Source organism: Rattus norvegicus, chromosome 4 (assembly GCF_021556685.1).
Source record: "Rattus norvegicus strain SHRSP/BbbUtx chromosome 4, alternate assembly SHRSP_T2T, whole genome shotgun sequence".
Lineage (NCBI taxonomy): Eukaryota > Metazoa > Chordata > Mammalia > Rodentia > Muridae > Rattus > Rattus norvegicus.
In genome coordinates, this window is record NC_141537.1 from 66,940,001 (window position 1) to 66,963,697 (window position 23,697).

General features: G+C 39.7%; 2 protein-coding genes across 5 annotated transcripts in view; one reads left to right on the plus strand and one right to left on the minus strand.

The window, feature by feature from the left end:
- Akr1d1 (aldo-keto reductase family 1, member D1) overlaps positions 1–23,292 on the plus strand; it is a 33,243-nt gene extending 9,951 nt beyond the window's left edge. For 2 of the 4 annotated variants that reach the window (XR_015685257.1, XR_015685258.1), the window contains exons 4-8: positions 5,281–5,358; positions 9,911–10,033; positions 12,063–12,172; positions 18,739–18,821; positions 21,033–23,290. Coding sequence is in view for 2 of the 4 variants with exons in the window: in NM_138884.2 (NP_620239.2) it covers positions 5,281–5,358; positions 9,911–10,033; positions 12,063–12,172; positions 13,602–13,767; positions 18,739–18,821; positions 21,033–21,075 (603 nt within the window). In the remaining 2 variants the exon portion in view is untranslated. 4 annotated transcript variants of the gene reach the window in all.
- On the minus strand, positions 10,524–17,145 carry LOC147994808 (uncharacterized). Its single transcript, XM_087659575.1, has 4 exons — positions 16,922–17,145; positions 15,237–15,338; positions 14,084–14,230; positions 10,524–11,458 (listed from the first exon to the last, which is right to left on the minus strand). Exons 1-4 carry the CDS (start codon positions 16,923–16,925, stop codon positions 11,388–11,390), a joined length of 324 nt encoding a protein of 107 aa, XP_087515701.1. The 5' UTR covers positions 16,926–17,145; the 3' UTR covers positions 10,524–11,387.
- Positions 23,293–23,697: the final 405 nt, after the last annotated feature.

Consider the following 23,697-nt stretch of genomic DNA (forward strand, 5'->3'; position numbering starts at 1 on the left):
TTGGCTGTATGGGTTTTGTTTGTTTTCCTCACAGTGGAAATAACTCAGTACAGATCAGTCAATAGTCCCTTCCTGGGTAAAAATTAAAACAGGCCCAACTTTTAGTACAGCAACAAAGGCAACTGAGGTCTAAGTACCTAAGCCAGCGCTGCTTAAGCTTCCTAACGTAAGGGTTGTTCAGGGTACCAAGGGCATTCCCTTCTGCTGGTCTAATCAACACTTAAATGAGTGTTTAACTTTCATGGTAAATAAACTAAGAGAAGAAAATTTAAACACAGCTCCAGAGAAAGGACAAAAGCAACCACCTTATAATTATTTAGGATGCATTATTTCTCTACCACAAAATTTCCATCAGCCTCTCAGCTTAAAACAATGGACTCTCAATTACTTACGAAGAATTTGGGGCCCTATCAAATTGATAGAATCCTTACCTGCCTGTCACTACTAACAATTTGGTTCCAAAGATCCCCTTTAAATTTTTTTTTGAAGATACCCCGTGGTTATTACCTAAATTACATCTAAAAATTCTGTAGGGGTTTCTCCTAATGCTTTTCCAGGCGGTTCTTCAAAAGGACAAAGAGCATCTCTTTTATATACACTTCCACGTGCTCCACAGAAAAGATTGTACGTAGTTTAAACCCAATGTATTCAATCAACTTTGATTATTAGACATTTCTCAGTCATTAAATATTTTAACTCACCTCTGATAAAAATTTGTACATAAAAGGTACAAGAATACTAGCAATGTAACCTGGTCTAACTTGAAAGAAAAGAAGTGTTACAAAGAGGTTATAAATGTAAAGTAATACAATGAATGGATGAAAAAATCTCTAAGCCTTTTCTACTTTTCATTCTTAAAAAATCTTTTAACTTTAAACTTTGTATCTTAGGACAAGAAAAAAAATGTGTAAAATCTATAACAAAAACTAGCTTGAAACTTACAACAAATGGAGCTGGAGAGATGGCTCAGTGGTTAAGAGCACTAACTGCTCTTCCAGAGGTCCTGAGTTTAATTCCCAGCCACCACATGATGGCTCATAATAAATGGCTAAAGGTTTAAAAACTGTATTTATAGGCAGCACCTATAAAGGTATCAGTCCTGCTGAGCCTCTGGCCTATCACTTATCTCCTGTTTAGACTAAGTAGGCCACAACAGGCCTGCAAAATACTTTGGATTAGTATGAGTTTTTATATAATGATAAATTCCTAAGGTTATAAAGGTCTTTTCAGGTTAACAAAACCCGACTTAGAGATGTGTATTTAACTACTTCAGTCTTTGCTAACTGTTCAACATTAGACTTCAAGGGAATTTTAAATAAGAAACATCAGGTGTTTGATAAATAAAATATATCTGATAAGTAAGGTTTATAAATTCCTAAGGTCTAGTTAGGCAACCAGAAACTGACTTAAAGATCAATGTCTAGCCTCTTTGTCTTTGTTACTTAGTTAATTTAAGGTTTAACTGTTTGGATAAATTGAGTCATTTAACAAAAACAACCTGATATTCTGTAATGGTACAGTATGAACAAGTCAAAAAATAAAGTTCCTAGTCTCTGTATAGGCTGAATTTGTGGTTTAAATGTTTATTTTATTTTTTGATGTTAACGGATTTTCAATTAAATCTTAAATATAAATTATTAAGGTTCAAACTCAATAGGGATAAAGTTATAAAATTACAGTAATTGTAAAAGCCACAAACTTGTTGTAAACTGTTAAAGATAATTAAGGAATGCAAGTTAATTTTCTGGCATTTAAATTATCAAATTTTGCAATGTGCTCAAAACTGTACTTGTAGTCATACTAAGTACAAATGTAATTCACTATACAGGGGCACACTTTATTTAGCCTCCTGTATATGTTTTCAAGGTTAAGCTAAAGCAATAATAATAATAATAGTAATAATAATATTTTTATTTATAATTACCAAAACTTCATTTTTAAAGTTTACATTTTTGTACAACATAACAAAAATTTTAAAATAACAGTGTAAACATACTTGGGATGGATTTTGAAAACAGGAAGTAATTTTTTAAAAAAATGATTAAAAAATATTTCATTTGGATAATATGGTAACCAATAAATGCAAAGAGTAATTGCATATTTCTCAAACTCCTTTGGAGGCCAAAAGGAGTTAAACAAAAACATCATCAGTAGAATTTAGGTTATTTGGAAGTTTTTACCTATTATATTTTGATACAGTCTAAAAATCTGCTACAGCACACTGTCTACAAAATGCAGTACAAACTGAAACCATCTGGCAACTTCTTTCTCTATGAAGCTGTTAAGTTTTGATACTGCTCACATTTTTTTTTTGTTTCATTTACAATATCAGCTGGATATCAACATTCATGATGACTTGGGAAAACTCAATTATTTTCTCTCTCAGGATGCTCTGCGTTTGTTTCTCAGGTACTTCTGAATATCCTGTTCTCTAACAGGAGAGTCTTGAGCTCAAAATTAAAGTTGCCCTGAATTTTAAAGCTCTCGAATTTTATAGCATTAACTTTAAATCTTTAAAAGTTGTTGGCCATTGCCAACTAAATAGATTTTGTTTATTTTTTAGTTTTATGCTTGCCTTTGGCCTGGTTAAATAATACTCTGCCAAGAAAAGGAGAGCTATTTCTATTAAAGGCATTGCTGCCCACAATCTAAAGAATTTTTAAATCTTTTTTTAAAACTTGTCTCTCAAGTGTTGGGATTAAAGCCTTATACCATCATATCAGGTCCCATAAAAGAATAATTTTACAGTATCCCAAGCTTCTAGTGTATAATTAATGGTGAATGTCTTAGTTTGGGTTATTGCTTAGTTATTGCTGTGAATAGACACCATGACCAGTGCAAATCTTATAACTGACATTTAATTGGGGCTGGCTTACAGATTCAGAGGTTCAGTCCATTATCATCAAGGAGGGAACATGGCAACATCCAGGCAGGCATGGTGCAGGAGGAGCTGAGAGTTCTACATCTTCATCTGAAGGAAGCCAGGAACAGCCTGAGCATCCTTAGGCAGCTAGGAGGAGGGTCTCCAAGGCCACCCCCACAATAACACACTTCCTCCAACAAGGCCACACCTTCCAATAGTGCCACTCCCTGGAGCCAATGTAAACCATCACAGTGAATGAACATCAAATTGGCATCTGAAACTACTGTTATCTGTGTCTTGGATATTCTCTGTTGTCAGTATGTAGAAACCTATGCTCAAAATTCACTATAGATAGGTACACTGTCTTTCCCTGACTCATGCCGCAGGTGTGGGATGAGACCCAGAAAAATAGCATTGTGTTATATTTAAATTTTGACTTTGCCAAACAGGACCTTGTACATGTCCTTTCAAAGAGTTCCATTAAAACTAAAAACTGATAATGATCCTGTCTAAAGTCTCTGTTAAATAATAAGATCTAAAAAACTAATCAATGGAAGGTGCGTGATCTAACATCAAGGTGAGATTATGCTTATGTCTTTCCAGAAAATAAATAAAACCCCACAGTTCCCACAGTTGGATGCATCTGGCACAAAATCCCAAAGGCCATCAGAGAAGTGAAATATCTGAAAGTGGACGACAAACTTGTCAAAAGGAGATGTGTGGTTGTTTGTATAAAAATGGCCCCCATAAGTCCAAAGGGTGTGGCTCTGTTAGATGTGGCCTTGTTGAGTGAAGTATGTTACTGGGGGTGGTCTTTGAAGTGTCAGATGCTCAAACCAGACTTAGTGTTGCTATCTCTTCCTGAACTGTAAGCCAGCCCCAATGAAATGTTTTCCTTTGTAAGAGTTGCTTTGGTCATGGTGTCTGTTCACAGTCATAGAAACCCTAACTAAGACAGGATGGAATCGTAAGTCTTTGCTGACTTGTCGGGAGAGACATCAAGTCTCAGAAATGGAGACTTTGGGGAAACAGCAAGGAGACTACACTTGTGTGTCCTTGGGTAGAGACCCCAAAATGTTGCTCTTATGTTTACTGACTGTATTGTACATTAACTCTCAGCTTGTCAGTGCAAAATCTCAATGTTTTTTGGTCAGGTTCTTAAAAGACACACCTGTAAGAGCAGACAGTATGATGGCGTTTGCTGTACTAAAGGTGGTTTTTATGTTCTTTTATTGCCAATCACAGGGATGGTTGCTGACATACAAACAGAAGTCTCAAAGATGGTCTACATGACTAGTAAAACTATTAATATTATGGCTAAAATATTAGCAGAAATTAATCAAGAGATCTTGGTTAATTTTGGTTCTCAACAATTTCTTAGCATGTGTCACTTTAATGTGTCGGATTTTTCTAACATTATTGATGGTCAGGTTAATGATTTGTACAAAGAGATAGATAAAATCTCTAAGTGACCTTTGAATGCCCGTCATGGTGAATATGGCTTCCTTGGTCCGCTGATAGCTATCCTTATATTACCCTTATAATATTATATATGTGTGCCTATGTATAATAGAGGTAATGCACTCAACCATGCCCTCTGTTATGGCCACTATTTTCTTTCTTTAAAACTTAGAAACAAGAATATACTGAGGGCAAGAGGTCCTTGTTTACATAGATAAATAAACACTGGAGAAGCTGGGAGAGTTAAACATACAGACTTATCTCTTCAAAGGGAAAAGACTGTTACCTGTCTTCCTCGTGGCATGCTGGAAAAGACTGTAGTTTACAACCTGATGACGTTTTGCTATCTGTAGATCCAGGCTTCACCCATACCCCCTAGAATGCATATTTTGTGTATCCCAGACCCGTGCCCCCTGTATCCTGAATATTGCTTCAGAGCCCACATCTTTATAGAAGAAGCCTTGTAAAGAGTTTCCATGTGAACATATGTTACACATTTGTTGTAACTTGGGACTGAGTTGTCATCAGGAAGCATTTTTCCAAAGTTGTGGTTCTTAAATATGACTAAAACAAACCAACTGGTGTCAGACTTCAAAAAGTTCGGTCCAACACTGGCTAAGTTGAGCCGAGTCAAGTTTCATTCTTACCTCTCCTGGATCATTTTCCTGCCAGCTGTGACACTTGCAGGGACCCCCACAATTATAAAATATCATATTCTATATAACTACATATCATATATTATTAAAAAGATACTGTAATGTATAATAAGGTATATAACTTTATGAAATATGCATGTTTTATATGCTACCATAATATTATATGTACCTAGAATATTTACTAGTAAAGTATATAAATTGGTAAATTTGATTGGCAAGGTCACAGTATATTGACCTGTTGAGAGCTCAAATTGTCTATTTTTAATTCTTAAGTATAAATAAATGTTCTGTGTTTTATAGCCTGGAGAGGAATTTTATCCTAAAGATGAGAATGGCCGAGTGATATACCACAAATCAAATCTGTGTGCCACGTGGGAGGTGAGTTCATGTGGGCATCTATTGCATAATGTCAGTAGCTATTGTAAAAGCCCTCTATTTTTACCTGAGGCCCCTATATTCCTGCATAAGCCCTGATAGCCAATGTCGTTATATTCAATAACAAGTAACAGAATTTCTAGCCACATGTGCAGACATATGAAAGCTCCCCTTATAGGTGCTCAATAAGTCTTTCTTTTAATCTTGAAAGTGTGTGTGTGTGTGTGTGTGTGTCTGTGTCTGTGTCTGTGTCTGTGTGTCTATGTGTCTGTGTGTCTGTGTATGCTTATACCACGTAGGTCAAGACATATCTTGGGGACCCTGTGGGTCCTGGAACTCAGGTCATCAGGCTTGGCGACAAGTGTCTTTATGCACTTAGCCCTATCAGCTAGCCTTGGTGGTGAAGATTTCTTAATTCTCACTGAAGACAGTAATTACCAGGAATGGGAAAAGAAATACAGAGAATGTGTTCTACCTAAAACAGTATTTTAAAACATAGATGAGATAACTCAGTAGTGTAAAATTGAGTTTTAAAAATTAATGTGACATCTAAAAGAAATTAAAAATAGCCCATGTAAAGCTAAAAATTATTCTAGTTCCATTTTTGGACCATGTCCTGGCTCTTTTCCCTGGGAGTATATGAGTGGGAAGGTTCAGGAACGTAAGAAAACTGTTGTGTGTGTATGCAGGGAAGGAACGCTCTATGCTGGTTGGGGGATGGATTAGTGCAGAAGGTGTACCCTGACACAGCAATTCACCTCTCCCTGACTCCACTCCCAACACCACCTGCCAATCCAAAGCCAAGAAAATGAGGATGTGTAAGGATTTCTGCCTATTTCTTTCTGGGGGTCACAGCTGAGGGTGTGAGTCACAGAGCAGTCTGGAGGGTTTTCTGATAGCCATAGTCTACATCCAAGAGGACATACACTTACTTATTTTATTGTGATGAACTTGGGAGTCTGGTCTTCCCTTCTATAGGGATGCCTGGAAGGAAAAAAAACAGTTCATGGCCCAAAGTAGCCGCGCATTTGCTTCAGAAGAAAACTTATCTCAGTCATGTATCCCAATGTAAACAAAACAGAGGACCAAGAAACGTTTTGTCTTAAAAGGCATTCAAAAGAGATCGGCTATCCAACAAATAAAGAGCCAAAAACCACACAAAAACCACTTAAGCAAACAAGTAAAAAAAAAAAAAAATACCAACAAGGAACGATTTAGGAACGCGTGGGAATGCATATTAGTTAGAAACAATACAGAATTTAAGGATCAGAATGAGGAAAACCCTTAGTATGAACAATAGAAACCAAAACAATGACAACAACCACCACTTCAGTATGAAAGGGAAAGCTGAGCAACAGAAAAAAATAAAATTAGAATTCTGTTAAGAAAACGGAAGGAAGAAAATGGCAGTATTTGAAGAAGGAAAGATACTAAGTACAGAAAGAAGAGGAAAGAAACCCATGCTTGCATGGTACTGGGAATGGGCCTGGGGTCTCGAGAAAAACAACCGCATACTCTGAGATACTTCAGCAGTGCAGAAAAGTTTACTTCTGCAGAAAGGTGTGTAGGTGCTAAACCAGGTAAGCAGTCGTCCAGCTTTATTCCTAGCTTAAGGGGTCCTGTGCCTATCCAATGGGCGTGGCTATCCAATGGGCGTGGACAGGCCCGGTCTCACATTCTTATGCGGTCAGCTGACTTAAATGTAGTAAACAGTTGATAAGCAGGACCCAGCCTTACACAGAACATACACTTGAACATATGTTTTGATTTCAGGAAAACGCTGACCTGAGAAGAGATTTTTCTGCTACGTGGTATTTTTAAGAGTTGTCTTTTAAATTGGTGATTTTCCCTTGTCTTATGTACCCCTTTGATAGAAAGGACAACATATTTCTTTCACATTTCCCACAATGATTATAATGTGGTTTCAGGATATCAAGGAGAAGTACTAGGTGAAAAAGAGCTAAACCTCTCAGAATGTAGTAAGTGCATCAATAAAAGAGCATGATAAAAAGCAATCGGCTGGAAAAAAAAAAAGGCCGGGGAAGAAGGAAAACGAATGACGTAAATCAGAGAACGAACACCCATCTGGAAGATGTGGTGATGTCGATAATCTTACAATGTGTAGTGAAAGCACCTCACTGAAAAGGGAGAGTCTGCCAAAATGCAGAAAACCAAGTCCCACTGTGTGTGTGTGCACACACACGTGCATGTGTATGCATGTGTGTATATGTATGAAACAATTTTTTAAAAAAAGACAGAAGCATATGAATAGAAAAAAGAGCATATAGAAAAAAAAAGTTAGGTTAGCCTTAATCCAGAGAAATCTGGGTTGACTATTTCAGCTTCTAGAAAGGGGCTTAGGCATGAAGCCTACGCTAAAACAACAAAAAGGAGAAAATGAGCAATGCATGTTTGTAATTAAAGATTTCAGGGCCCATCACTAATTAAGATAATAGCTACACATAAAATCCGTAGCATTTATGAGATTCATGTGTGATCAACCTTTTGACATAATTTACTCTCATAGAAGTCTCCACCAAAATACAGCAGAGGGCTGGAGGCGTGGCTCAGAGGGCTGGAGGCGTGGCTCAGAGGGCTGGAGGCGTGGCTCAGAGGGCTGGAGGCGTGGCTCAGGGGCTAATAGCACTTGCTTCTGGTGTGGGAGACCCAGGTTTGGTTTCCAGCACCCGCTTGGCACCTACTATCTATAACTTCTAGAGGATCCGATGTCCTCTTCTGGCCTCTGAGGGCACTGCACACATGTGATGCTCAGACATGTATGAAGGCAATTTACCCGTACCCATAAATAAAACTGAGTAAGTCTAAAAGGAAAACAAACAAAAGAACGCCAGTTTTTTTAATACCCATGGGAAAATGTGACATAATGTTTTCTCACCCACAAAATATCTCAGTAAGTATCCTAGTTACGCAAAGTGTGCTGTCCTTTTAAGCTGAAGTCAAATCTGAAACCAAGAACAAAAAGATATCTGAGAAAACATCAAATATTTAGGAACAGATAACACATCTAAATAATTCACAAGACAAAAAGGAAGAAAAACCAACTGCATGCAATCCATATGCTAGCCCCACACAATTAGAAATTAAATCCTTAAAAAGACAATATTAAATATTTAGATAGAAATTTGATAAAATATGCATAAGCTTTCAACATTAAAAAAAACTACACTGTATAGCTAGCTAAAAGAAATCGAAGATCTAAATGAATGGAGAAACATACATCATCTCTTAATATTCAATGTGTTATAGTGTTAATTCTCACCAGACTTGTCCAAAGACTCAATAAATCCTAGCAAAAACTAAAATCGCCCATTGAAATAGGAAAAAAGCTAATGCTAAAATTTATATGTAAACACAAACATCTGCAATGCCCCCGAAGGACTTAGAAAAAAAGAAAAGAAGGAGACATGATGGGGAAGCGTTGTATACATGTATGAAATTTTCAAAGAATAATTTTTGAAGGTTTTTATTTGTTTTTGCATGAGCATATGCCATGTGTGGAGGCCCATGGAAGCCAGTAGAGGGCTGGAGTTACAAGCCGATGTTAGCTGTGTAATGTGGGTGTTGGGTGGCGAATTTGGGTCCTTTGGGAGCTGTCTCTCCAGACCCATCAAAAATAAACTTAAAAAATTAATTAAAACAGAAGTTGAGGGGCTGGGGATTTAGCTCAGTGGTAGAGCGCTTACCTAGGAAGCACAAGGCCCTGGGTTCGGTCCCCAGCTCCGAAAAAAAAGAACCAAAAAAAACAAAAAAAACAAAACAGAAGTTGAAGGAGTTAACAATAAATTTAAGAGTTACTACATCAGAGGATGGCCTTATCGGGCATCACTGGGAGGAGAGCCCCTTGGTCCCCTGGAGGCTGGATGACCCAGGGTAGGGGAACGCTAGGGTGCTGAGGCAGGAAGTAGGTGGGTGGGTGGGGGAACTGGGAAGGAGGATAACATGTGAAATGCCAATAAATAAAATAAGCAATAAAAAATGAAAATAAATAAATAATAAAGAATTGCTACGTAGTTACAGAAATTGTATAGTGCCACGTTGATACAACATCGGAATCAGTGAACCAGTGTAGGAATGCTGGAATAGATCCACAGACTATGACATCAGGATTGCAGCAGGAGGGCCAGGGGAGGGGAGAGAGACTGTCTTTGCAAAGGTGTGTTGAAAGGCACTCACACCAGCTTCTGCAAATCTCCTTCCAACTGAATGGTCAGGGATGTCCCTTGGCTAGCTTGAATGCAGCCTCGTCAGAAGGTGATACCACAGGAATTGACAAATGCTGTAAACTGGGTTGCTATTTCCTGACCTGGATAGCTGGGTGTTAAATATTTATCCACCCTCCACAGAAGGTGCTTATAAATGGAAAGTGAAAGTGATTTTTATTAGTGTGTGCATATATTAGAATCTATCAAAATCTTTCGTTTTAGTGTTTATAATATGCATCTACTTGGGGATGGGGATGGGGTGGGTGTGCACAGCAACATTCTTTCTAGCCCCCTGAAAGCATCTTTCTTGACTGTTGGCATTTACCCTATAGGCACTGGAAGCTTGCAAAGACGCTGGCTTGGTGAAATCCCTTGGGGTGTCTAATTTTAACCGCAGGCAGCTGGAGGTCATCTTGAACAAGCCAGGACTCAAGTACAAGCCTGTCACCAACCAGGTAGAACAGAGTGGCTTTTGCTGAGTGGGGAGAGATATCCAGTAGAACTTTCAAATTATAACAAAGCTTCTGGATTTTGCAGCACCAAGTCTTCCAGGTGCTCCATAGAAGCCATAGAGTCCTGGATTCTAGACCAATCTTTCAATTTCTTTCAATTCACATCCCTTAAGAAAAAGGGTCAGACTGGGTCATGGATAAAGTCAGATGCTAGTCTGTGCTATATGATAGTTCAAGGCCTGCCTTGATGCTACGGAGTGAGACCCTGTCTTAAACACACACACACACACACACACACACACACACACACACACACACACCTACAAAACAAACAACCCAATCAGGCATGGTGGGCACATCTAGAGAGGCCAAGGAAGGTGAGCCTTGAGGCCAGCCTGAGAAAGAGTGTGTCTCAAAGAAACAAAACAAAACAAAAAATTAAGCCATTCTTGAAAGCTCAAATCCAAGCAAATATAACCAAGATTATTTTTTTAAGATTTATTTATTTAATGTATATGAGAACACTGTCATTCTCTTCAGACACACCAGAAGAGGGCATCAGATCCCACTACAGATGGTTGTGGGCCACCATGTGGTTGCTGGGAATTGAACTCAGGACCTCTGGGACAGCAGTCAGTGCTCTTAACCACTGAGCTCCCAAGATGTTTTGTTTTGTTTTTGAAGAAGAAAAATAATGGGAAGGAAATGAGAATTGCCAAATAAAGGCAAGATAAAGAGGATTTAAAATAATGCAAGGCTCGAGAAGTTGAGGAAATAAGTGCATAACACAGGCCAAGGTTAAAGGCAGAAGTCATTTGCAAATGCAACAGAAGGACTTAGCTTTCTGGAACAATGTATACAAAGGGAAGCCTTGAAAAAGTCATAAAGAAAACTTGGGTGGATGTGAAAGTACCGGAAGGGGGACTGGGCTGCAGCCAAATCATGGCCATGCTCATGTAGCACGCACACAGGCCAGGGTTAAGTCTCTGGAACTGAGAAAAAACTGCTCGAAACAAAGAACATGCAAAACATAGAAAGTGATGGGTTTTTTAATATAATAAATGATTCCATATATTTATGAATTAAAAGGCTAATACAAAGTGAATCAAAATACTTGATGGGGGGAAAAGACCTCTAAGGCCTAACAGAACATAAGCAGAATAAACAGATGGGAATTCACAGGAAAATACTCCTGGGAGTATGAAGGTTAGGGGAAATGTCTCACTGCAAAAGAGAGCCAGCCTCATTTAAATATGATGTTCTATTACATGAAACACATTCATGTTAGACTTGCAGAGGATCCAGGTTTGGATCCCAGCACCCACACAGCAGCTCACGATCATTTGCAACTCCAGTTCTAGGGGGCTTGATGCTGTCTTCTGGCCTCCACGACACTGCTGCACACGTGTGGTGCCCACGCACACCCACCTGCAGGCAAAACACTCACATACATAAAATAAAACTAGAGCAAGTCCTAGTTAAAAGAGAAAAATCTGCCAAACTTCTGTGTCATCTGGTCTAACAATGCTCTCCTCTCCTAAGCTAAGGATCACATTCACTCACATTCACATAGTGTCAGTGAATCCAGGAGTGCACATTGTTCTGCCTTTCTGGATAGCTATTTTTGTGATTGTGAGTTTTTCCATTTTGTGTTTTTTTTTTTCTTTCTTTTTTTTCGGAGCTGGGGACCGAACCCAGGGCCTTAGCGCTTGCTAGGCAAACGCTCTACCACTGAGCTAAATCCCCAACCCCCATTTTGTGTTTTTATTAGTGTCTGTGTGTGTGCGCGCGCGTGTGCGTGCGTGCCACACAATGTGTGTGGAGGTCAGAGCGCAACTTTCGAAATTTGGTTCTATCTTTTCACTCCGTGTATCCCAGGGACTGGAACTCAGGTCACAAGACTTACTTGGTGGCATGCGCCTTTACCCACCGTGTCCTCTCAGCAGTGCCTGAAGAACGCTTTCAAAGCCATGTGAACCTGCATTGAAAAGTCCTTCGCTTTGTTCTCTTCTCTAATGTCACCACCACACAGGTGGAGTGCCACCCGTATTTCACCCAGACAAAACTCTTGAAGTTCTGCCAGCAGCATGACATCGTCATTGTCGCATACAGCCCCTTAGGGACCTGTCGCAACCCGTTATGGTAAGTAATGCTGGACTCCCATCAAGGAATGTCTCTTTCTGTGTGGATAGGGCACAAAAGCAGTGTGAATTAGCTGAGTGGGAGACTCCTTTTGGCTGTGGGATCTTCAAGAACTGGCCTGCTCGTGTCAAGATCCCAGCAAACAGATGAAAACTCATGATACTTCAGAGTTTCTGCAATCGTGTTCTGAGAGCTTTTAAGTTGTTGAATTTGGCACACAGTGGCAATACCTTTGATGGACTCAAGGAGCCTTAGGAGAATGTCTGCCCTGATCCAAGGAGCCTTAGGAGAATGTCTGCCCTGATCCAAGGAGCCTTAGGAGAATGTCTGTCTGATCCGATGGCAAGAGTAGAGCTACTTTCTTCATTCCGATCTTTTTGCCTTTCCCATACGACTACCTCAGACCAAGCTCTCTATAAGATTCTTCACCCCACATTGCACACGTGAAGAGAGAAAGAGCTTGGTGTGTGTGTGTGTGTATGTGTGTGTGTGTATGTGTGTATACATGCACATGTGTGTATGCATGTACATGTATATATGTGTGTGTATGTGTATGTGTATATGCATGCACATGTGTATGTATATGTGTGTATGCATGTACATGTATATATGTGTGTGTATGTGTGTGTATGTGTGTATGTGTGTGTATGTGTGTATGTGTGTGTATGTGTGTATACATGCACATGTGTGTATGCATGCACATGTATATATGTGTGTGTATATATTCACATGTGTGTATATGTGTGTGTATGCATGCACATGTATATATGTGTGTGTATGTGTATGGATACACATGTATATATATGTAAATATATGTGTGTATGCATGCACATGTATATATGTGTGTGTGTGCATGTGCATGTACATATATGTGTGTGTATACATGCAAGTGTGTGTATATGTGTGTATGCATGCACATATATGTATGTGTATATGCATGCATGTGTGTATATATTTTTATATGTGTGTATGCATGTGCATGTATATATATGTGTGTGTATGTATGCGCATGTATATATGTGTGTGTATGCATGTGCATGTATATATGTGTGTGTATGAATGTGCATGTACATATGTGTGTGTATGCATGCATATGTATATATATGCATGTGTGCGTGTATACATGCGCATTATATATGTGTGTGTGTATGCATGCAAAAATATATATGTGTGTGTATGCATGTGCATGTATATATACACACATGCTATTGTGTGCCCTCTGAGTCAGCCCAACCCACCTGCCTCTCTTGATCTTCTCATGCTAGAGCACCTCTTCATTCCATAATTTGTTACACTCAGAGAAATTGACTAGAGGTGACTTAAGTGCCCTGGCAGTAACCAGTGAATGAGAACACCAGCTGGTAACCAATGGATTCTTGTCTTTCATCAAAAGGTGACATGTATTTTCTTCCCTCCCTTCCTCCTCAAGGGTGAATGTATCTTCTCCACCCTTGTTAAAGGATGAACTCCTAACCTCGCTGGGGAAAAAGTACAATAAGACACAAGCTCAAATTGTGTTGCGTTTCGACATCCAGCGAGGGTTGGTTGTCATCCCTAAAAGTACTACCCCTGAAAGGATCAAAGAAAACTTTCAGGTAAGAGAACTACCTTCAGACATGCAGAAAGATGGTGCTGTCTTCTGACTCCCCTGGAATGTCCTTGAACGTTGGGATGACCCTCAACGAGCACAGCATCAATCTCATGCCTGTCCCTTTTGTGTCCTGGAGGTCAAACTCTTCTGCCTGTGTAACTCCCACCAACAAACATACTCCAGACATACTTGTAGACTAAAAGTAGACTTTCTCTGACCACTTCCACTTCTCTTTTCCTGTTTACAGGCAACCTCTAGAAAAGGAGATCTCCTCTCAATTCACTTCTCCTATTTTAGATCCATTAAAACTGAACTCTCACCCTGGCGGTCTCTGTGGGCAGCTTTTCTCAGGGTCACCAGGGACTTCTGTGTGAGCAGATCTGGGACTCCATTCTCAGTCTGTGAGGGGTCACGGCTTTCATCCACATTTAGTCTAGTTGACTGCTCTCCCTCTTGGAACATTTGCTCTGACAGGAAACGATATGATATGGAGGTTTTGAGAAGAAAAGAAAGAGCTTGGGTGGTTGATGTGCATTTCTGAGAGGGTCAAATGCAGTCCATGCTGGCCTCAAACCTTCTGTGTAGCTAAGGGTGGCTTTGAACTCTTGAAGCTTCTCCCTCCACCTTCCAAGTTCTGAGGCTACAGGCATGATTATCTGGCAGTTAATTTAATTTTATAGTATGAAATCTCTACTCATGTAAAATAATTTGTGCCATGAAATAAAAGAGACCACAGAAAAATCAATCCACACTGAACAAAGGAAAATAGTGATTAGAAACAACACAGAAAGGGAGAATTCGAAAGCTCATCTTAAGTTAAAAACCAAAATTTACAAAAATAAGTGCACTTATGGCAAACTTAGGTTCTGGTTACTTATGCATACTGACTCCTAGAAGAAACAGAATCAGTGCTGTTTTTTTTTTTTGTTTTGTTTTATTTTGTTTTTTTTAAAGACACTTGACTGAATGATAGCACAGCACAGAAGCCTGCATTACATACAGTCTTTTATAGAATGATCCTAGAAAGAATATTTTCATCTGAAAAGGTACTTTAATTTTGGCTGTTCTTTTCTTCCAATTAGATATAGAGATAGATATTTATAGATACATAGACATATTGATATGTTACTACACCTGCCAAAGTAGGCTTTTAAACCCGGTCTTGTTCTTATTTGGGAAACACTGCATCTATAATTAGAATAAATCTTCAAATCTTCTCTCATTATTGATTTCATGAAGCCTGTGATCTCACAAGATCTGCTGCAGTTTGTCAGTAGGATCCACAGTAGGGCCACGGAGTGGGGCCTACTGTGCGCAAAAAGTAAATCCATGGAAGGACCCCTCTTTTGAGCTATTGGTTTGTGTGGCACTGGGTTTAATGTAGTTAAAGCGTTTAATATTTTTAGGTGTTTCATTCTATTTTATGTAAGTCGGGGTTCTGCCTGCATGTTCATATGTGCACTGCCCGCATACCTGGTGCCTGCAGATGCCAGAAGAAGATGTCCGATCCCCTAGAATTGGAGTCAAAGGTGGCTGTAAGCCAGCACGTGGGTGTTGGGAATCGAACGTCAATATCTGGGTAATAAATAATCAAAGAAAAGAATTCTTTGAAAACAGTCAGAAATGATCTGGAGAGGATCCGTTAGTTAAGTGTATTTAGTGTATCCTGTGAAAGGTAAATAAATAAAAAGTAAGGTTTTATCTTTATCTTCATGGGATGGATCATGAGAACCATGATACGTAAGTAAAGGAAGGTAGTTACACCACATCTGCACACCGTACTTTCTCCTAACGCCAAGCAGGGTAGTGAGTGAAGAGGAGCCGCCCACTTTCCATCCCATATGTGTCTATTATCCTATAGCAGTGCCGGTTTACAAAGAGCATGGGCTTACAGATTGCTTACACAGTCATAAGTTATAAACAGATAAACTCTACGGATTTTAGTGAAAATAAAGATATTAAATGCTGATACAGACTAATTTTAAAACAAGAACATAAAGTATAAAAGGTAGGAAAAAATAAAAGCAGGCTAGCAAGATGGTTCAGTGGCTAAAGGCTAAAGATGAAACTTTCATCACTTAAAAAAAAAAAAAACTCGGGGCTGGGGATTTGGCTCAGTGGCAGAGCACTTGCCTAGGAAGCGCAAGGCCCTGGGTTCGGTCCCCAGCTCCGAAAAAAAGAACCAAAAAAAAAAAAAAAAAAAAAACAAACAAAAAAAAAACAAAAACAAAAATAACAAACAAACAAAAAAAAAACTCGTAGGAGGTGCACATGGTAGCCCACACTTTTAATCTCTGTACTGGGAAGGCAGAGGCAGGTAGATCTCTGTGTTTGAGGCCAGCCTGGTCTACAAAGTAAGTTCCAGGATGGCCAGGGTTACACAGAGAAACCCAGCCTCAAAAACAAAAACAAACAAATGTCCAATTCCGAGGAGCCACAGGGTGGGAGGAGAGAACCAATTTCTGCAAGTTATCTTCTGACTTCCCCATGAACACAAATACACACTAGATAAACAAATGGGAGGAACACAAAGAGAAAAATAATTGTAACAACCCTCTAGAAAGATGTTTTGAACGAGAAAAGAAGCTTCAATAGTGGTGCACACCTGCCCTCCCAGGAGGGAAGTTTGTCAGGTAGAGACCAGCCCCAGATACCCAGCATGTTCCAGACCAGCTTGAACTACAAAGCAAGACATAAATGTTGTTGTTGTTGTTATAAGAATAAGCAAGTTTATCCTTTTTAAAAATTCTTCTCTCGGGGCTGGGGATTTAGCTCAGTGGTAGAGCGCTTACCTAGGAAGCGCAAGGCCCTGGGTTCGGTCCCCAGTTCCGAAAAAAAGAACCAAAAAAAAAAAAAAAATTCTCTCATACATTCCATGCCAACAGCAGTTTGCCTTCCCTGCCCCACAGCCCCTGTCCCCATGCCTCCCATCTCCCTCAGATCAAACCCTTCTCCTCCCTTCAGTGAAGAACTGGCCTCCCAGGGACATCAACCAGACACGGCAAAACAAGCTACAACAAGACCAGAAACATACCGTCACATCAAAGCTGGGCAAGGCACCCCAGTAGGAGAAAAAGGGTCCCTCAAGTAGGGAAAAGGGACAAGGTTAGCCCCCACTCCCACTGTTAGGATTTCCATAAGAACATCAAACTACTCACCCATACAATACGTAGAGTATCTAGGTCAGACCCACACAGTCTCCCTGTTCTCTTCAAGTTCTCATGAGTTCCAGTCTGCTGATTCTGTGGGCTTTGTTCTCTTGGAGTCCTTGACTCCTCTGGTTCCCCTGATCCTTCCTCACCTTTGTAGGACTTGTGGAACTCTGCCTGTTTGCTTGTGGGACGCTGCATCTGCTCCTGTCAGTTGCTGGATGAAGTCTCTCTGGGTTTGTTTTTTGTTTGTTTATAGGACAATTCTGCTAGGCTCTGGTCCCAGCACCCTCTGCTGGCAGGAGAATCTGTAGGTTGAAGATTTCTGTGGCTGTGTTGGTGTCCCCATCCCTCTACTTGAGGCCTTGCCTGGTTACAGAAGGTGGCTAGTTCAGGCTCCGTGTCCCCCATCACTAGGAGCCCTTAGCTAGGGTTTCTCTCGCAGATTCCATAGAATTTCCATTGCGCTTGATCCACCGCACCCCTGGAATGCTTCCCAATTACAATCATTTTCTCCCTCTCCACTTCTGATCCCTCTCGTTCCTAACCCCACTTTTCCTTAGTCAATCCCAGGGAATGTATTCTATTTCCCCTTCCCAGGGAGATTCTTGTGCCCCTCCACCTTTAAGCTCTCTTTGTTACTTAACCTGCCTGGGTCTGTGGACAGTAGCATGATTGTCGTTAAATTTACAGGGAACACCCACTTACAAGTGGGCACATACCAAGTTTGTCTTTCTGGGGCTGGGTTACCTCACTCAGAATGATTTTTTTTCTAGTTCCATCCATTTGCCTGCAAATTTCATGATGCCATTGTTTCTAACAGATGATTAATACTCCATTGTGTAAATGTACCACATTTTCTTTATCCATTCTTCAGTTGAAGGAGACTTGGGTTGTTTCTAGTTTCTGACTATTACAAAAAAAAAAAAAAAAACTGCTGTGAACATAGTTGAGCAAGTGTCCTTATGATAGGATGGAGCAGCCTTTGGTTATAAGACCAGGAGTGGGGTAACTAGGTCTTGAGGTAGATCAATTTCCAACTTTCTGAGAAACTGCCATGTTGATTTCCAAAGTGGCTGTACAAATTTTCCCTCCCACCAGCACTGGAAGAGTGTTCCCCTTGATCCACAGCCTTGCTGGCATGAGCTTCACTCATGGTTTTTAATCTTAGACATTCTGGCAGCTGTGAAATGGAATTCCAATAAGAAAAAGCAGCAGCCCACAGAATGGGAAAAGATCTTCAACTCCACATCTGACAGAGGGCTAATACCCAAAACATACAAAGAATTCAAGAAACTAGACATCAACAAACTAAATAACCCAATTAAAAAAAAAAAAACAGGTACAAAGCTAAACAGAGACTTATCAACAGAGGAATCCAAATGGCTAAGAAACACAAAGAAATGTTCAACATTCTTGGCTATCAGGGTGATGCAAATGAAAAGAATAATCAGATTTAAAGGCTAGAAAATATGGGGTTTTTTTTTTCCAGTGTTTAAGGTCAAGAATAGTCAAGAATTTAAAAAATCCAATGTTTTAAATAAAAAATGAAAATTCTTCACATGTGGGACAGTTTTAAATGCTCACTCTTCGGTAAGTTTGAGCGGTCCCAAGCAAAAGTGGCAAAGGTCAGAGCAGAAGATCAAGCTGCCCCACACCCTCCCCTTCGATGCACCACACATACACACATACAGGAACCCAGCTCTCTCAGACACTCACAGAGACACTGGCTCTTTCACAAAGAGCCTCATCCGAGGCTCTCCCTTACTGTCTCCACTCCCTGGCTCATCTTCACAAATGTTCTGTCTTCTATTTCCACTATTTAGATCTTTGACTTCTCTCTCACCAAAGAAGAAATGAAGGACATTGAAGCCTTGAATAAAAACGTGCGCTTTGTGGAGATGCTCATGTAAGTGTCCTAGGGTCACTAGTCAGGCAGTGCTTGTCACATGTTAACAATAAGGCTCCTGGGAACCCTCACCTGTGCCCATAGAAACACCAGGATGAGGAATGAACAGGGTGTTCTGAATGTCTGCCACTTAGGTAAAGACATGACGTGGAGACAAGGAGGATTAACCCTTCATGCTACACCTGTTAGAGCAACAACACAAATTCTGAAATTACACTGCTTATATCTAACTAAAACTCAAAGCAAAACCCAAGTTAGAGTAAATTCCGTTTTAAAAAATTCTGAGAGGCCTGCTTGTATAGTAGTAGAAAGAGTGTCAGGTTGTGAACCAAGAACCTAGAGTTTACGTCAAATATTTTCTTGCCTGTAAGATTCAGAGCTTTGGGGCTGGGAAGATGGCTCAGTGGTTAAGAGTACTTGATGCTCTTTAGAAGACCTGGGTTCAGTTCCCGCCACCCATATCAGGCAGCCCACAATCACCAATAACTCCAGTTCCAAGGGAGTTACTGGTCTGTAAAGGTCTGCAGTGCACATAAGTTCACACCTACACAATACCCCAAAATAGGACTAAATTAATAAACCGAGCACAGTAGTACATACCTTAAATCCCAGCCTTCAGGAGGCAGAAGCAGGTGGATCTCTGTGAGTTCAAGGCTAGCTTGTTCTACCCAGTGAGTTCCAGGCCAGCCAGAAATGCATATTGAAGACACTTCTTTCAAAAAATAAATGCATAAATGAATAGAGCTGGAGAGATGGCTCAGTGGCTAAGAGCACTGGTTGCTCTTCCAGAGATCCTGAGTTCAATTATCAGCATCTACATGGTGTCTAATAATCGTCTGTGACTTTAGTTCTCAGGACACCCTCTTCTGACTTCACCAGGTACTAGGCATGCATGTGGTGCAGAGAGATACATGAAGCCAAAACACCTATGCACATACAAATAATGAAATAAATCTCTTAAAAAATAAATGATTCAGAGCTTCAAGTTCTGCCTATCAGCTAGCCATCTTTTCTGAGACTTTACCACATACCATATACAGATGTCTCCCAAGACACTGTTCCCTAAACACTGCAGGTCTTTTAAATTAAAACCAGTGCGGCTTATACACAGATAGCCAACTGTGTATATGTATGCACACATTTTGTTATGCTTTTTGATTTCTCAAATCACGTTGGTAGTAACTTCATTTGGTCTTCTCTTTAAGCAATGAGTTAGGTAGCACCCATTAAGATAAATGCTTAGAGTTAGAATTGATCTCATCACTTCATGAGTCGGAAAGTATTTTGGATGCACTAGTATTGACTTTCTGAATTACTGTAATAAAGCCGCTCCTAGATGTGAATTTTCCAGGGAGAACACTGCTTGACATCATAACATACCACCCAGCCTCAGAACACATGAAAAAATGCAAGCACACATAATATCTTACTGGAAACTAAACCATAGTTAATCAATATCTCCAGAAGATATGTCACTTCTACTCACAAGTATCGTTAAATGAAGAAATAATATGGGCCTAACATTCTATTGATTTTTCTTCTACTAAAACATTTCAGAATTTACATTTGAAATACTAATATCAATTTTAACAATATTAGGGGAAAGTGACTCATTCTTCAGAAAAAAAATTAGAAAATCAACAAAGCGATATGAAGATTAAGCTCCATTGATTTATGGAAAAAACTGTGTCTTCGAAGGGAAATGAGCTATGCCTCCTCTCAGATGCTGTTTTGTTGAACTCTACCGTTGGAAAGCAATGTTTATTTTATATTTTTGTAGTTCTTGCAGAAAGCTATGTTGGCTACATTCCATGATAGACATACACACACTGCAGACTGGTGTAGATACTCTTACCTTTGTTATTTAAAAATTAGGGTCATCATCGTCATTGTCATGGTCATTATTGTAACAGTACAAGATAGGGTCATTATCATCCCCACCCTCATTACAAACAGTAACACTTTGAATGCAAGTACAGGCCGGAAGTCTCTCATCTTCTTTTGTTATGAATGAAATGATGTAGCCACAATCAACTTTTCCATGCCTACCTATTGTGTGAATCATCATGGAAAGGTGCTGACTTAAGGGGAAATGAGAAGGAAGTACAAGGGGGAATGATAGGGAAAGGAGTAGAAACAAGACATAAGGATGCTGGTAACACAGCCGTGACACCATTAAACTGTCTTCTTCTTGTGGGGTTGTCTTGGCAGGTGGAGTGATCATCCTGAATACCCATTTCATGACGAATACTGAACATGGAAATTTCTTCAGTGGAGTTTTTTTTGTCTTTCATTCGGGATCTTGAGCTGATTAATCCCCTCCAGTCGTAGAAATAAATGGGGTCTTGCTATCTTCAGATTAAGTTGAGCAGAATACACCATGCTTAACTTGTGTATAGTATTAATTCAACTTAGCTCTGATGAAGAGAAGATTTAAATATATCTAAATAGTTTGTTGGAAAATGCTTTACTAGTATCTTTAGCTCAATGTGTTCTAGATTGTTGATGGAAATTACCGAACTTTAATTCAAAAATAACAAAATATATAAAATACAAGATACAATATAAAATATAAAATACAAAAATATAAAAACAGGTTCTAACCCAGGAGTCTGAGACTACCATAGGGAGTTTGATTTGTTTAGCATTTAGCAGGACAACAAAGAGGTTGGCATGCTTCCAGGTGCTGACCATAACCATGACCCAAACAAGGTCATGGACACAAGATGGACACAGCCAAGACACAAATCCACATACCAATATTAATGCACCTTGAGTATAGACAGAACTGAAAGTCTAGAAAGTCCTAAAGAAGAACATAAAGCAGGATGTCCCGGGGCTAGAGGTTCTCACTGGAGGACTTGCCTGGCAGACTGGAGACCCAGGGTGAGGGTGTGGGTGAGGACTATCAGCAAAGCCATAACGATTCTGTTTTTACCCTTTGTTTCCATCCAGTGTGCCCATTCAGCTTTTAATGTGCTTGAAGGACAGACAGTTACCGATTCCTTCTTAAATTGTTTTTGTTCAGGGCAGTGGGGAATTGAGACAGGGTCTCAGGTAGTCTGCTCATGTAGCTGCTTACAAACTTGCTGTGCAGCTGAGACCAGTTTTGAATTCTGAACCCCTGGTCTCTCTTCCATTTTTCATGGCCTGAGCTTCCACCTGACTGGTAAGCCCCACTTGTACTGTGCTGTAATCATTCTTGCCCACATTCATCAAGGAAACCACCATGTAAAGTGGCAAGAAACAATCAATATATACAAACCAAGATTTGTATCATAAAATGGTCTGAAGATGGTGATTTTTAAAAGAATGATATTTTAAAATAGCCCATTTCTTTCTTTCTTTCTGAATCTTTTAAAAATTATTTTTATTTTATGTGCATTGGTGTTTAGCCTGCATGTGTATCTATGAGAATTGTTTGAACTCATGGAACTGGAGTTACAGACAGTGGTGAGCTGTAGGTAGGTGCTGGGAATTGAACCCAAGTCATTGGGAAGAGCTGCAAGTGCTCTTAACTGCTGAGCCATCTCCCCAGCCCCCAAATGAATTTGGGAAATACTAGAAGATAAAGCTTTGTAAAAGTAGTTTTTTAAGATCTTAAGAATATATTGAGGTAGCTATCTGAATTTTGACAAAGCTGCAAGTTCTTTTTTTTAAATTGGATTTTTAAAAATTTATTTACATTTCAAATGTTATCCCCTCTCCTGGGTTCCCATCCACAGACCTCCCTATCTCATCCCCCCTCTCCCTTCTTCTATGAGAGTGTTCACCCACCTACCCACTCCTTCCCTCCTCCCTGCCCTGACATTCCCCTACACTAGGGGGTCGAGTCTTGGCAGGACCAAGGGCCTCTCCTCCCATTGGTGCCCAACAAGGCCATCCTCTGCTACATAGGCAGCTGGAGCCATGGGTCTGTCCATGTGTACTCTCTGGATGGTGGTTTAGTCCCTGGGAGCTCTGGTTGGTTGGTTCTGTTGTTATGGGGTTGCAAACCCCTTCAGCTCCTTTAATCCTTTCTCTAATTCCTCCATTGGGGACCCTGTTCTCAGTTCTATGGTTGGCTGTGAGCATCCACCTGTGTATTTGTCATGCTCTGGCAGAGCCTCTCAGGAGAATCAGGCTCCTGTCAGCAGAGCACAAGTAATTTTAGCGTATATAAATTTTTAAAAAGTGAATTAAATGATTACAACTGTATCTATTTTTAATTCATCTGAAATACAGTACATTTGTTTATATTAGATCACTTCCAAAGGGTGAGAGAATTCTTCAAAAATAATATATTTTTAATATCAATAGAAGAAATCAAATGGCCCAAAGAGAAACAAGTTTTTGAGAAATTATCACTTAAAAAATGTGATCAACATGAACCATTTTTGTTCAATACTGTTCAATATTGTTAACAATGCTGTTCTCTGGAAAATATTTTATTCACATGAATTAATAAAATATAATGATTTGTTCTACCACATGATCTCTATTCTGTTTCTAAAGCAGGGGAGAGGCATCATCATCAAAGTAAATTGAAAGGGCCTGAGGTTGAGCTTTGGGAAGAGAAGAAAGAGAAAGGTACAGAATGAGAAACCTGAGTCCACCTCCATTGTCAGAGCTTTTTAGGGTTCTTTGTGAGGAGTCATGTGGAGGTAGGGCTAGGCTTAACATCTTTAACAAACCATTCTTAGAGGTAGTTACTTTAAAGAGTCTTGCCATTTGTCAGGGGATATATTCCTAAATCAAAAGAAGGGTAAGTTCTATCTTAACTATAGAAGAGATGGAAGGAAAAGAGCTGGAGACAGAAAATAGGGAAGTCAGAAAAGAATATAGTCTGACATTTCATTTACTGTGGTATAAAGTACTCCTTCCTCTCCTCTGCCCA